General features: G+C 51.6%; 3 protein-coding genes across 3 annotated transcripts; 2 read left to right on the top strand and 1 right to left on the bottom strand.

Moving 5' to 3' along the window:
- Positions 1 to 115: 115 nt before the first annotated feature.
- On the top strand, positions 116 to 2,481 carry BKA58DRAFT_205140 (uncharacterized protein). Its single transcript, XM_046165917.1, has 3 exons — positions 116 to 1,278; positions 1,330 to 1,524; positions 1,581 to 2,481. Exons 1-3 carry the CDS (start codon positions 209 to 211, stop codon positions 2,269 to 2,271), a joined length of 1,956 nt encoding a protein of 651 aa, XP_046023120.1. The 5' UTR covers positions 116 to 208; the 3' UTR covers positions 2,272 to 2,481.
- Positions 2,482 to 4,944, bottom strand: BKA58DRAFT_205134 (choline dehydrogenase). Its single transcript, XM_046165916.1, has 5 exons — positions 4,385 to 4,944; positions 4,296 to 4,325; positions 3,368 to 4,244; positions 2,802 to 3,303; positions 2,482 to 2,744 (listed from the first exon to the last, which is right to left on the bottom strand). Exons 1-5 carry the CDS (start codon positions 4,852 to 4,854, stop codon positions 2,692 to 2,694), a joined length of 1,932 nt encoding a protein of 643 aa, XP_046023119.1. The 5' UTR covers positions 4,855 to 4,944; the 3' UTR covers positions 2,482 to 2,691.
- Positions 4,945 to 6,659: 1,715 nt separating this feature from the next.
- On the top strand, positions 6,660 to 12,234 carry BKA58DRAFT_422200 (6-methylsalicylic acid synthase; the record flags this gene model as incomplete). The annotated part of the gene is made up of 3 exons (XM_046172820.1): positions 6,660 to 6,752; positions 6,802 to 7,237; positions 7,313 to 12,234. 3 exons carry the CDS (start codon positions 6,660 to 6,662, stop codon positions 12,232 to 12,234), a joined length of 5,451 nt encoding a protein of 1,816 aa, XP_046023118.1.
- Between the last annotated feature and the right edge of the window lie 2,761 nt (positions 12,235 to 14,995).

Raw genomic sequence — 14,995 nt, 5'->3', positions numbered from 1 at the left:
TGCTATTATAAGCTAAGCTAGACGGGCATCATGGCGTTTGCGAGTGCGAGATGAATGATCACGATTGAGGAAGCGTCAGAAATAGAGTTCAGCGTCTTCTAAGCTGACATGCCGCCATGGCTTTGTCAAAGACTATAAGTTCTAAGCTTTCCTTACAGTAAGACTCACATCAGCACAAAGCCGCTGCCTACACTTCTCGCTCTTCGACATGAGCTTCAGGTCCAGTCTATCAGCGATTTATATCGCCGTGCTCATCCTAGCGGGCTTAGTTGACTCTGTCTCTGTCGCTATCAGCCGTTCGGGATGGACCGCAACGTCGGACAGTTTTCAAGCTGGTAATGAGCCTTCTAAAGCGCTTGATGGAAATGCGACATCGTTCTGGCACTCCAAATATGATCCCACACCTGTCGACACTCTACCAAACTGGATCGTTGTGGACATGAAAGCATCCTATAACATCAACGCCGTCAGTCTCCAGCCACGCCCGAGCGACAACGCCAATGGCAGGATTGGGGGACATAAGATCGAGATTAGTACGGACAGCACAAGCTGGCAGATCGTCGCTCTCGGCACATACAACAACGATGCGACAACAAAGAAGACTTCCTTCGTCGCTAGACCGGCACGATATGTCAGAATCACAGCTACCTCGGAAGCTCAAAGTGCCGCTAACCAATGGACCACCATTGCCGAGATCAACATTTTCCAAGATACAGCATACGCTCCGCCAGTAGCAGGCAAAGGCTTGTGGGAGAAGACTGTGGATTTCCCGCTTGTACCAGCAGCTGTCTCATTGCTCCCGAATGGAAAGGTACTAATGTGGTCGGCCTTCGCAAAAGACAACTTCGGCGGATCCAGAGGCTTCACCCAAACAGGAATCTATGATCCTGCTACGGGCGAGTCGAGTCAGCTTCAGGTCTCCAACACACAACACGACATGTTCTGCCCAGGAATCTCCCTGGATTTCAACGGCCGTGTCATCGTTTCGGGGGGCAGCGACGCTGCAAAGACCAGCATCTATGACCCTTCTAGTGACGCTTGGACCCCAGGAAGCGACATGCGGATCGCTCGGGGGTACCAATCTACCGCTACGTGCTCTGACGGACGCATCTTCAATATCGGCGGATCATGGAGCGGCAATAGGGGCGGGAAGAATGGAGAGATTTACAGCGCTACTACAAATGCTTGGGCCCTGCTACAGAATGCTCTCGTAAGCCCTATGCTTACAGCTGATACTGCAGGCGTATATCGTTCGGATAACCATGCTTGGCTCTTTGGGTAACTACCGCGCCTAATAATTATCTCTACTTTATTGCTGACCGACTTTAGATGGAAGAACCAGACGGTCTTTCAAGCTGGTCCTTCGATCACCATGAATTGGTACGATACTGTCGGATCTGGAAGTACCACGGGTGCTGGTAATCGATTAGATGACGGGGATGCCATGTGTGGAAATGCAGTAATGTTCGACGCCACAGCCGGAAAGATACTCACTGCAGGAGGTGCTGCCAACTACGAGAACAGGTATGTAACGCCTTTTGCATCAATCACGCGACAGTGCTGACTTCGTTGCCTCTTAGTGACGGACGCACAAGTGCCTATGTCATAACGATAGGTGCACCAAAGACAACCGCAACTGTCGCCAAGACTCAGTCTATGACATATCCGCGTGGTTTCGCGGGTGGTGTTGTGCTGCCCGACGGAACAGTCTTTATTGCCGGTGGACAATCGCGACTACACCCATTCAACGACGACACGGCGCAGCTGACTCCGGAGCTGTGGGACCCCACTACTGGAAGATGGACACAGCTAAACCCTATGCAAATTCCAAGGACATACCACTCCGTAGCAATCCTCATGCCAGATGCTACCGTGTTCGTTGGCGGCGGCGGCTTGTGCGGCTCTTGCGGTGCCAACAATCACTTCGACGCCGAAATCTTTGTACCGCCTTACCTTCTGAACGCTGACGGGACAAGACGCACACGTCCTGTCATAAGCACTGTAGCCTCTACTGTCAGATTGGGCGCAAACTTGAGCGTCACCACAACTGCGGCTGTTACCAAGTTCTCGCTGGTGAGGTTTGGCACCGCCACTCATACCGTCAACACAGATCAAAGAAGGATCGCATTAACGATGTCGGGCAGCAGTACGAGCTACACTGTTACTATCCCGGGCGACCCAGGAGTCGCGTTGCCTGGATACTGGCTTTTGTTCGCAATCGACGCCAACGGCACGCCTAGTGTGGGCAAGACGATCAAGCTCGCTTTGTAGAGAGACGCACTGAGAAGGGCAAGGACGTATATACTAGTCTTTTCGTCTCGCTTCCTTCTTTTGTTACGGAAACCAGTTTCTGCTTCCGGAGCCCGACGTCCTCTGGCTGACTACATGAGCACACTACGAGATTGCGACAACAAGATCTGATTTGCTTTTTGATTTCACTTTTAGCTATTTTGGTTCCATTCATAAGCTCTTCATCATGATGAAAGCTGTCACACGGGTGACCCATCCATTGCTTCGCTACGTTAAATATACACATTAAGAAAGGGGACAGAAAGTAATAATACACGCTCTCAAAGTCGACATCTTACCCGAGGCTCCTGTCTCAAGTCATCTTCCAACGGACAGTAGAAGGCCTTTGTTCTGTTCCTTTTCCGCCATGTTCACGACTCATTTCATCCTGTCACAAGGCTCTTATCGCTGATTAGCCTCCACAATGCCTGCGGCAATCTTCTCCGCGAGCGCATCTACGCAAATGTTAGCAGAGGTCCACACGACCCCCGAGCTCCGCATGGAAAACTTACAAATCGTACTGGTGGGATGACCCGGTGGCAGAATAGGCAATGCACTCGCATCTACAACCCTCAAGCCCTGGACACCATAAACCTTAGCCTTGGGGTCTACGACCGCCATGTCATCATCCTTCTTTCCCATCTTACACGTGCAAGACGCATGCCAGATAGTCATCAGACTGTCTCTAACCACAGCCAAGATCTCCTCGTCACTGTCTTTCTCCTTGCCTGGCCAGTATTCGTCCCCAATCACAACTTGCTGCATAGTTTCCGAGTTCCAGATCTGGCGCATGCGACGGTAGAGCGCGACGGCGAGTTCTTGGTCCGCAGGCGAGGTGAGCCAGTTGGGGTTGATCAAAGGTGCGCTGCTCATGGATGCCGATTGCAGGGTAACGTTGCCGCGAGACGTGGGTGCTACGATGCCTCCGAGGATCGTGGCGTACTGCTTGCCATCTAGGGGTTGTTGAAGGACAGGGAGGGAGAAGTCGCCGATATAGCCGTTTCCGCTGATAAGCTGATCAAATTTTGTGGTTAGTGTTTGTCCTTCATTGTTATCATCAAGAACCGAGGAAGCTTACCTCTGCTTCCGGCCAGTCGTCGGTGAATTGGTTCAAGGCATCGACGGTGGATTGAGCGAAGTTCTGGCGGAACTCTTGAGGCAGTTTCTCCCAGCCGAGGAACTCGACGACGTTGGAAGAAAGCACGCCCTGGCCTTTGAGAGTGTAGTCGGCCAGCGCATCAGCCAGCGCGACGGGGTTGTGTAGGGTGTTGTCGAGCGTGTTGAAGCTGACTTCGTACGCTGGCCCGAACATGATGTGATCCCACATGTTCTGGCCTACGCCAGGGCGGTCGGCAACCACGTCGATGTTGAACTTTTCCAAAGTTTCTTTTGGACCAATGCCCGATACCATGAGTAGTTGCGGGCTGTGGAAGGCGCCTGCGGAAACGATGACCTCCTTGGATGCATGTATGTCGTAGGTTATGGCTGTTGACTGAACCCTTACGCCGGTCGCGGTCTTGTTACCATCAAAGAGGATCTTCTGGGCCTGGGTGTTTGCGTACACGGCGAGCTTATCATTGTCGAGCGCTGTTTTAATGTATTCGTCTGATGCACTTCGCGTCTGCTCTTTCGCGTCGATGAAAGTTTGGGTGTAGTGTGTTCCCATCAGTTTGCCACTGTCGAATTCGCTGGTCCTCTTCAAGCCGACTGCGTGAAGAGCTTTCTCCATCCAGGTCGAGAACGGGGAGACATAGTTTGAGTACCCGATCTGAATAGGTCCTCCCGGTGTCTCGAAGGCGCTCTCATCGTACTGCGTAGTCACATTGTCGCCACGTATTGCGTCGTTCGGCTTGGTGAAGGTGACAGCCTTCTTAAAGTAGGGTTCAAAATTGGCAAACGTGTAGCTGTCGTCGCCCACAGCGTCGGCCCAGGTTTTGTATGAACCCTCAGTACCTCTGGAAAACGATTAATACATGAAAATGAGTAGCGTAGAGGACTCTCCTTACCTGTGGTGAATCAGGAAGTTGAGCGCAGAACTGCATGGAGGGTCTCGTTAGTGAAATGTTATACTTGTCATGTTACAGGAGGTTCTTACGAGCCACCCAAGCATTTTCCCTGCGCATAGTGCACTCGTCTATTGTCCGCACCCGCTTGAGGCTCCGTAGTCAACACCCAATCAACAATAGGATCGGAGTCCAGAGGATTGGCACCAATTCCCACGATGCCACCGGCAGGTGTGGAGCCTAGAACAGGCTTTCCGATTTGGTAGTAAAGCCCAGCCTCAATGATAGCGACCGAGTAGCCCGCTTCAGCGAGGCGCACACCAATTGCATTACCAGCGGTGCCACCGCCTACGACAACGTAGTCGTAAGTCTTCTCCACGCCAATAGCGCCTTCGACGGAACCAAGTAAACCTTGCACTAGCCCTTTGCCGCTCAGTATCGAACCTAATGAGTCCAGGAAAGGGTTGACGAGTGAGTCCAGTATCGGCGCGGCATGGGTATATGGAAGGCCGAGCGAGGCAGTCAGAAGTACGCTAAGGAGCGAGCGCTTTTGGAGATGCATGGTAATAATGAATGGCAGAAAACAAAGTTAACGAGTGTGTTACGCAAAGGAGTGTGGCAGAATGGATCGTTACCAGGCATGACCTGGGGGGTCTCATAGAGTCTATCGCATCAACCAGGGGCGTGCGTACCGGTCGGCCTTGGCACGGATCTATTCGCTCGGATCGCATCGCCAAGTGAAAGAGATCCCTGACGTGGCCGAAGAGATCCCTCACCGGGCCGAATGTTTACCTAGGGATGCCCCATTCTAGCTACCGGCACCCTGGCCGTCGTCCGAATCGGCAAGCCCCATACACACGTGGAATTGCGATTAGCATTTCTTGACCTAAATTGAACTGTGACATGGGTCCAGACTAAGATTGTGTGCGGAGATCCAAATGTCATTTTGGACACGTGCCTCGGCTTCTGCTCGAAGTTGCGTGCGATCTGGAGTAGGGGGGCAATTACGATGTTTAAGAGGTGTTTCTCAGTGTTGATGACGATTTTCCTGCCACAGAATTTCGCACCTTTGTTTTCTTTTTATACATTATTGCGGCAAGCTATTCTACGATACTTGTCTCCCGCTATAGAACAGCGTGTAGAGTCCCGCCATCTATATTGAGACGTGGGGAATGCTTTGCTTTTAGGAAATTCTCGCGCGTTTGACTTGGGAAGCTTCTAAAGTTCAGTTGCCCCTCCTGTAGAAGCGCGTCATGCTAATGACCGTACCAATTCTCAGAGAAGATGCGGTCGAGCTGGTATCCAATACCGCTTCCCAATGCGCTCAGGTGCACGGCCATCTCTCCTGGAGAGTCCGGATGGATATAGAAGCCGTGCACGCTGCCGGCCTTAACAGAAACATCCCGATCCTCCGTGTAGATTGTCCTGTAAACGTCATTGAGCTTCGACGCCCATGACGCCTGACTCAATGCGAGAGTATTCTGTCTGGAGTTGGTGAAAGTGGAGTAGCGGGCTCTTAGGCCGCATCGGCGACTCAATTAGCTTTCGCAGATTCTCGGGTATAGGCTCCTCGGCAGTGTACTTGTAAGTTTGGCGAAAGTGGAAGCACCGGCCCGGCGGGAGCTCAAGAAACTCGGTAGTTAATAGGCCGCCCAAACTGTGCGAGATATCCAGGTTACGAAGTGCTGTCGGTCTAGCATGGCGCAGCGTTCTTAGTTGACAATTCTCATCTTTCCGGCCGAGTTATGGCAAGGGACGAACAGACTGAAAACTGGCATGTTGTTCGTGTGGGCTCGACAGGCAGACATGATAGAGGACAGTTGTTGAGCATGAAGGTATCTCTAACAAAGAGACTCAAAAGAACTCTACTAGACTTCTGTTCAGCGATTTGACTTTAGGGGAAGTCTACTTCTGAAATGCTCCGGAAAGGTTTACATACTGAAACACTCGTTGTCTGGGAAACCTCCCGAGGCCCTTCCGAAATGATCCGGACAACTTTGAATACTGAAATCCCCCTTGTCTGGGAAGTCCGCGAGCCAGGATGGCAGTTGATACGTAGTACCATCGTCCACTGTTGATCTCGACTTCGAACAAGATAGCAACATGGATGATTGGGAGCTTACTTAGGACTCTATCTTTCAGACTTGCCGACCAATAATTCAATTTGAGGATTCCGGTTCAAATACGTACCCGACGCAATCAGTTCGTTAACATTCAAGATCGCTTGCCGTATAATTACCCTACTCGAATCATTCAATTCAATCTGGGCATTATTTTCCACACTGAAAGTGAAGGCTGAAATTGGTTGTAGACAAGTCTGCTATCCTTCGTCGGGAACTCTCATCGGACATCAGGCCTAACGTCACGATGGAGAGTCCAGATTCAAATCAATGCTCCTCTGGTTCATTTAGCCCAGTGGAGATGCCTAGCTCAGTAACAGAAGCAGAGCTCAGAGAACTTGTAAGTGTTGATACTTACAAATGAAGAATCGCAAGTTGACCCGTCCAAGACCGAACTTGACGATGTAGCCGTCATTGGAATGGCCTGCCGTGTGGCCGGTGGAAACCACAGCCCGGAACAACTTTGGGAGTCCATTCTGGCGAAACGAGTCGCTTCGTCCGAGATTCCGCCTATGAGATGGGAACCCTACCGCCACCGTGACGTCCGCAACATCAAAGCGCTCGATAATACAACCTCTCGTGGATACTATCTGGATGCCTTGGAGGACTTCGACCCGTACTTCTTTGGAATCTCGCCTAAGGAGGCTGAGCAGATGGACCCGCAGCAACGTGTCTCTCTCGAAGTAGCGTGGGAGGCGCTTGAACATGCAGGCATAGATCCCAAGGAGCTCTCCGGCTCTGACACTTCCGTGTTTATGGGTGTAAATTCTGATGATTACGGAAAGTTGCTGTTGGAGGACCTGCCTAATATCGAGCCCTGGTTAGGTAAGTTCTTTTACGAATATTGGTCTACTTACACCTTGTGCGATTTGGATATTCCCGTTCTAACCCCCAGGACAGGCATAGGAACCGCGTACTGCGGCATACCGAATCGAATATCATATCAATTGAACCTCATGGGCCCGAGCACGGCGGTTGATGCGGCATGCGCAAGTTCACTAGTGGCGATTCACCATGGACGCCAGGCAATCTTGTGTGGAGAGTCGAAAATCGCTATTACTGGTGGCGTAAATGCGCTTTGCGGGCCTGGGTTGACGCGGGTATTAGATAAAGCTGGTGCTATATCGCCTGATGGCTCGTGTTTGTCTTTCGATGACAATGCACATGGTTATGGAAGGGGAGAAGGTGCCGCAGTTGTTGTGTTAAAGCGCCTTCGGGACGCGATAAAAGATGGAGATAACATCATTGCTCTTCTCAAGGGCTCTGCGGTTGCTCAGGACGGCAAGACGAACGGTATTATGGCCCCGAACGCGAAGGCACAGGAACTTGTTGCTCGACAAGCCCTTAAGCAAGCAAACATTGACCCTGCGACTGTAGAGTATGTTGAGGCTCATGCGACATCGACGCCTTTGGGGGATCCGACTGAAGTCAGCGCAATATCGGCGGTCTACGGTGTATCCAGGTCGAAGCCGGTGAACATAGGATCAGTGAAGCCAAATGTCGGCCATCTCGAAGCAGGTGCGGGAGCAATAGGGTTCGTTAAGGCTGTTCTGGCACTGAACAAGACGCAGTTTCCGCCGCAGGCCAACCTCACCAAGCTCAACTCTAAGGTTGACTGGGAAAACTCGGGCACACAAGTCGTGCAAGAGGTTTCCGACTGGCTGGAGGTGGAGGCACATCCGCGCCGAGCGGCCATATGTTCATATGGATATGGGGGCACCGTTTCCCACGCTATCATCGAGCAGTCTTCGTTTCGCCTTGCTACAATGAACCAACAGTACAGCGAATCCGCTCACGTGCCAGTTACGCTTGCCGTCTCGGCCCCACAACGAAGAAGACTTGATGGGCAGGCAGGCTTGCTGGCGAGGTGGTTGATGGGTCCAGGGAAGGGTGAAGATTTGAGGTCAATTGCGAACACCCTTGCTCTCCACCGCGCTCACCATGAGTACCGAGCAGCATTTGCTGTTACAAGTGTAGAGCAGGCAGCGAAAGTGCTCAAAACATTCGCCGAAGGTGGTAACAACGGCGAGTGGGTTTCCCAGGGCAATGCGCTTGCGCCCAGTACAAAGAAAGACGTCGTTTGGGTTTTCTCCGGTCATGGCGCTCAGTGGAACGAAATGGCTAGGCAGCTGGTTGACAATCCCGTCTTCCACAGCGCTGTTGAGCCCTTAGACCGTATCGTGCAAGCGGAGGCTGGGTTCTCCCCTATCATGGCGTTCCGAAAGAGTGGGAACGACTACGACCAGTCCGATCGGGTGCAAATCTTGACATATGTCTTCCAAATGGGACTTGTGGCTTTGTTGAGGTCAGAAGGAGTCAGTCCTGGTGCCATCATTGGGCATTCTGTGGGGGAGATTGCCGCCTCGGTGACAGCAGGCTGCCTTACCTCAGAAGAAGGTGCCTTGGTTGTCACTAGAAGAGCTGGTCAGTACGCCAAAGTCAAAGGTCTCGGAGCTATGTTCCTTGTAAATCTGCCCTTTGATCAAGTGAAGACGGAGCTATACCATGAGCAAGATGTTGTTGCAGCGATCCATTCGTCGCCCTCCGCTTGCGTCATTAGCGGAAGGGTCAAAGCCACAGAGATATATGTTGAGAAACTCAAAGAACGAGGCATCGAGGCAATGAGGGTGACCACCGACATTGCATTCCATTCTGCAGGAATGCTGAGTCCGCTGGCCCAACCAGTGAGGGAGATCTTAGCGAAATATATTCAGCCTCGGCCAGCAACGATACCTCTCTACTCGACCTCCGACGTTGACCCACGCTCAGATACCCTACGAGACGCCGAATATTGGGTTCACAACATGATTAGTCCCGTTTTACTCACATCCGCCGTGAAGGCATCCATTTCAGACGGGTTCCGGCTATTCCTCGAAGTTTCCAGTAATCCAATTGTGTCCCATTCAATCCACGAGACCATTATAGATGATGGGATTGAGAACGAAGAGTTCGCAGTAATCCCAACCGTTCGCCGCCACAAGTGTCCGGAGACCTGTGTGGCGCAAGCTATCGGTAGGTTGTACACAAAGGCCGCAACCATCGACTTTAACAGGTCTCTTGGCCGTCGATGGGCACCGGGAGTGCCTGGGACACAGTGGGTGCACAAGCCAATTTGGAGAAAGGTGCATAGTGGCAGATCGCTGGGCTCGGGCAGCCTCGCGCACGACGTCGACAAGCACACTCTGCTAGGCCAGTTGACCCCCGTTTCCGGGACAGCAGCCAAGACGACTTTGTACACCACCAGATTGACCAATGACACCAAGCCATTCCCAGGCGATCATCCGCTCCATGGCACTGAAATAGTGCCCGCTGCCGTGCTCATCAATACTTTCCATCACGCCACGGGGGCTTCCACTTTGTCCAACATTGTCCTGCACGTCCCGGTAGCCATTAGTGGTGCACGAGACGTCCAGGTCGTATTGGTGGATGACAGTATCAAAATAACCTCACGGCTGCAACAAAGCAGTACCTCTGAAGAACAGTCTTGGGTTACCCATACTGTGGGTCGCTGGAGTGTAACTCAGTCAAATACCAGCGTGGCGCCTTACATCAATATCGAGGCTGTCAAGCGGCGAATCGGTACTGTCTTACCCTCTAACTTCTCCATCGACTACTTACACAAGGTCGGCGTTTCGGCCATGGGGTTCCCTTGGGCTGTCACAGAGCACTTTGGCGACCTTAAGCAAATGCTTGCTCATGTTGACGTTGCGCCAGATGTCGCAGAGGGTACCGAACTGCCCTGGCATGGCTCTTCATGGGCCCCTATTCTCGACGCCGCAACATCTGTGGGGTCTACCATCTTCTTTGACAGACCAAAATTACGGATGCCAGCACAAATTGAGACGGTACAGTTCTTCACAGAGTACGGGGTGCCGCCGCCCAAGACCTGCTATCTCTACGTAGAAGAGGCCTGCGAACATGGAGCTCCCGCAATTCATGTCAACGTGTGCAATAGAGAGGGAAGAGTGTTGGCCAGATTTGAATCGATGCGCTTCTCCGAGATCGAGGGCACCCCAGGCGTCGGCGGTAGTGTCGAGAGCCTTGTCCACCACATCGCCTGGGTGCCCGCACTATTCTCGCGCAAGGCAGCTTCATGGGATAGCTTCATCCTAGTATCAGAAGACCCGGCTACCCTTGACTGGCGCTGGAAACAGCTGCAAAAAGAGCGTAGAGCCAGGAACGTGACTGCTACCCGGGTACAGTCGGCGGCAGAAGTGGTCGCTGAATCACTGGCCACCAATACGGCCATTATATACTGTCCGGGTCCCGTATCAGTTCTCGCTGACGTACCATCCAAAGCCGAGACGTTCCTCTCGGAGCTGCTGATCTTAACTAAGCACGCCGTCGGTAGCACCTCCACCTCTGCAAGCGGAAGTGGAAGTAAAGTATTCGCCATTACCACAGCCGTGTCAACTGCTGAAACACCCACGTCGCTATCTCATGCTCCGCTCCACGGGCTCGCCCGTATCATTGCATCTGAGCACCCTGACCAATGGGGGGCATTAATAGATGACGAGGATCTTAGCGGCAATCGGACCTTTCCCATGCTCGCAATGACGTACGTCCACGGCCAAGACGTTATCTGCATGGATGACGGTCTCCCCTGCGTTGCTCGTCTGCAACCGCTGCCGCGTGAGAGATTGTATGATCCCCTTACCTCTTCTTCTTCCTCTCCACCTCCCTCTTTGCTGCCTAAGGCGGCAGGTACATATCTAGTGACGGGCGGACTGGGTTCGCTCGGGCTTGAGGTAGCGGGCTGGCTCGTGGAGAAGGGGGCGCGGCGGATGGTGCTGGTATCACGACGAACACTGCCTGCGCGCTGTGAGTGGGACAAGCTCGAGACATCCTCATCCAGCGGCCTCAGGCCTGCTGTTGACAAGATTCTGGCACTCGAGGCTTGCGGAGCAACGGTATACACACTCGCGGTCGACGTAGGTGCAGCAGACGCAGCGGCAGTGCTAAAAACCGAATTAGACAGGCTGGGGCTTCCACCGGTGCTGGGTGTAGTCCACGCGGCGGGCACGCTCGAAGACCAGCTCATTCTGAATGCCTCATCTGAGGCCTTCTCGCGCGTGCTGCAGCCCAAGGTTGCTGGGGCGTTGGCATTGCATACCGTTTTCCCACCGCAAACGCTTGACTGGCTTGTCCTCTTTAGTTCGTGCGGTCAGCTCTTCGGCTTCCCAGGCCAAGGCAGTTATGCCAGCGGGAATGCCTTCCTTGACTCCTTAGCTACCTATAGGCGCACGCTTGGAGACAATACCGTAGCCTTTCAGTGGACTAGTTGGCGTGGCCTGGGTATGGCAGCAAGTACTGGGTCCATCAACGCTGAGCTGCACAGCAAGGGCATTAGCGACGTCACGCCTGAGGAGGCCTTTCGAGCTTGGGAGCATTTTGGTAAATTTGACCTAGCTCATGGTGCTGTGCTGCGGAGCTTAGCCTTTCCTGAAGGTAAGCCGCTGCCCGTGGATATCTTGGACGACATCGCAATAAGAACAATCGCGCCCTCATCTGGTGCTGCAGAGGGAGATATCAATAGCGACACCGCAGGTGGAGGCGGGATACCTACGAACGACCTTGACCTGAGGACATGGTTGGAACAGAAAATTAGAGACATCTTCGCTGGAGTCCTAATGTTGCGAAGTGCTGACGAGGTGGACCCGCGCGCTGCTATAGCGCAATTGGGCGTCGATAGTGTCATAACAGTGACGCTGCGTCACCAATTGCAGAGTGTCTTGAAAGTCAAGGTGCCGCCTACTCTTTTCTGGAGTCACCCAACTGTTCGGCATCTTACTAGCTGGTTCGCGGAGAAGATCGAGAAGTAAGGAAAACATACCAATATTATATTAGGCGTACAATTACGCCTATTATTGCTTCTATAAATGAATGCTTATAATCTTACTTTACGTAGAGACATAGCGAGTAACGCAGACAAGCGAGTGACGCAGTTTTGCTGATACCTAACTAAATTCTGAGCACGTTATATAGCCTTAATCTAATAATATAAGTAAGATCATTAAATAATTAGATATAACGTAGGTGATAAGCGAGTGGCCGGGACAAGCGAGTGGCCGGCTTTTGCCAAGACCCTACCAAAACCACGACTATACACGACAGTGCAGGACTGTACAAAACTGTAATTAGAAATCGCAATAGACTAAATTAATTAGAAACTTCTACTACATCTTACTAACATATACGTAAGTTGTGTCTAGCCTTGCTATAGCGTCTATAGCGTCTTTAAGACAGTTTACCTACTTTAATACGCGCTCTTTTCTTAACTTTCCTTCTATTACTACGTGCTCTAAACTCCTTTAGAGTTGTTAGTTAAAGTTCTTTACTAATTATAAGAGTTCTCTTTTTCTATATACGCTTTCTCTTATATAATTTACGTTATGTAGCTGCTTTATTAGCTGCTTTAAGTTTAGCGTTACACTTAGTTATAAACACTAGAGAGTGCGCTATTATCTCTGCCCCTTTTATAAGCTTTTTAATAGCCTTAACTATTAAAGTTAGTAAGCTATCTACATACCGCTAAATTCTCTTGTAAATAAGCCTTAATTATAATGTAAATTCTAGAGTATTGTTACGGTAACCACCGTGGTTCCCCTAACACCTGAACGCACAGATTTCGGGTGGCTCGCCAGTCCACCCGAAATCTGTTAATTGGCCAGCTAAGGCCTGAGCGCCGCGCACGGCCCTAGCTATATCTTTCACCGCTTTGCATTCTGTTCTGTTCCTTACGCAACGTCTTGTATTACACTAGATATTATACGTAGCTACAATTAACGCTTCTTGTAAGCTCTTAAACACGTGCTCGTAGCGTCTTGTGACATTACGTTGCGTCACACCACTATGACTACTCAAGGGCAACCTGACGCGTTGCAATTGATCCTGAATCAGCTAAATGCTATCCAAGCTGATTCCGCTGCATTGAAAGCTAGCAACGAAGCACTACTTGCCAATCTAGCTGAACAAGAAAACCGACACTCTCAACAGATTCTAGAGCTTCGCCAAGAGCTTGAGTCTATTAAGACTAGGTCTGCTCCTGCTGCTACCCCAGCCATTACTCGAACCAGCGCTGAGGGAGATCAAGTTCGTCTAGAAGAGCTATCTGGAATTGGCTCGAATCCTGCGACGCCGCCCAACGCGAACCTGAAGGACCTTCCCCGAACCGACCGTCTGCCTGACCCGCCTCTGTTCAATGGCCGACGAAAGGACCTCCCTGCCTTCGTCCGCAAGCTTAGGTACAAGCTCGAGGGAAACGCAGACCGATACCCGAACGAAAGATCCCGCCTGCTATACGCTCACTCTAGACTTGAGAAGGACGCAGTAGCTCTTATCGACCCGCTTATGGACAAGGATATCCATAATGTAGACCAGCTTGTTACCTTTCTTGAAGCTACCTACGGAGACCCAAACAAGGAGCTGACAGCTCTTAGTCGATTAAGCGGACTCCGTCAAGGAAAGCGCAGCTTCACCTCCCACTTCGCCGAATTCCGACGACTAGCTGCTGACACTGGGTTAAATGAGATTGGCCTGATCGCGTCCCTCCGGAACTCTCTATCCCACGAACTTCAACGTGCAATGGTTGGAGAAGCCTTGCCTAGCGACCTTAACGATTACGCTAACCTGATATCCACGTACGATAATAACCTCCGTTTCCTACCAGACCGCCCACGACGCTACCCTGTAACCCACCCCGACGCAATGGAGATAGACGCATCAGCATACGCCCCCGCTGGTTCCTCCGAACGACAGAAGAGGATTAAGGAAGGCCGCTGCTTTAAGTGCAACCAGAAAGGTCACATCTCTAAGGATTGCAGCGCTCCCCTACCTACTCAGCATATCCGATCCTATAGCGCGCGTGACCACGACCGTACCCAGTCTACTAGTTCTGTCTCGTCAGGATCCTCGCGACCTTCGCGATCCCGAGGACGACGTTCTCGTAACCGATCCCAGAAGGGAAAAGCCTCGTCCCGAGGATAAGTCGCTCCCCGGGACTGCGCACCCACCGAATCTCTGCTGAACTCTGGTCTGAATCTCAGACTGATACCTGGAAACGTTGTATTACAATACCTTGTACGGTTCAACAAGGCGGTGTTAAGAGTAACCTTAAAGCCTTAGTTGACACTGGAGCTACTGGTATTGGATACATTCACAGAGACCTCGCGCGCAACCTAAAACTACGTCAAGACCCGCTGCCCTACGTTATTTACCCGACTGGATTTACTGGAACTGTACTCGACGGTGGAGAAGTGTCTCACACTGTCACCCTGAAGCTACAACACAACAATCACAACGAATCTATACGACTCTACGTCACGAACACCGGCCGTCATAATTTAATACTTGGCCAACCCTGGATGAACAAGCACCGAGTAAACCTAGACTACGACAAGGAAAGACTAATCTTCACCGCTCAACGATGTAAAGAACGTTGTCTTAGAACTACTAGAACTCCTGTTCTCTCTCCTGAGGTACAGTGGAGCAACAACAGGCATGATGAAGCCTACCCTCAAAACCCAAAACTTAAGCATGTGCCACGACAACGGCACGACCACTGGCTACCTAAGATGAAGCGCC

This window comes from Alternaria rosae, assembly GCF_020736505.1.
Source record: "Alternaria rosae strain MPI-PUGE-AT-0040 chromosome Unknown BKA58scaffold_7, whole genome shotgun sequence".
NCBI lineage: Eukaryota > Fungi > Ascomycota > Dothideomycetes > Pleosporales > Pleosporaceae > Alternaria > Alternaria rosae.
Note: the sequence above shows the minus strand (reverse complement) of the source record. Positions and strands in the feature narration are given on the sequence as shown.

Excerpts from the sequence above, each read along its gene's own strand:
- BKA58DRAFT_205140 (XM_046165917.1), top strand. The coding sequence starts at position 209 with ATGAGCTTCAGGTCCAGTCTATCAGCGATTTATATCGCCGTGCTCATC. Across the intron at positions 1,279-1,329 it reads AACCATGCTTGGCTCTTTGG|ATGGAAGAACCAGACGGTCT; the intron begins GTAACTACCGCG and ends GACCGACTTTAG. Across the intron at positions 1,525-1,580 it reads GCTGCCAACTACGAGAACAG|TGACGGACGCACAAGTGCCT; the intron begins GTATGTAACGCC and ends GTTGCCTCTTAG.
- BKA58DRAFT_205134 (XM_046165916.1), bottom strand. The coding sequence starts at position 4,854 with ATGCATCTCCAAAAGCGCTCGCTCCTTAGCGTACTTCTGACTGCCTCG. Across the intron at positions 3,304-3,367 it reads ACGACTGGCCGGAAGCAGAG|CTTATCAGCGGAAACGGCTA; the intron begins GTAAGCTTCCTC and ends AAATTTGATCAG. Across the intron at positions 2,745-2,801 it reads TCATCCCACCAGTACGATTT|ATGCGCTCGCGGAGAAGATT; the intron begins GTAAGTTTTCCA and ends ACATTTGCGTAG.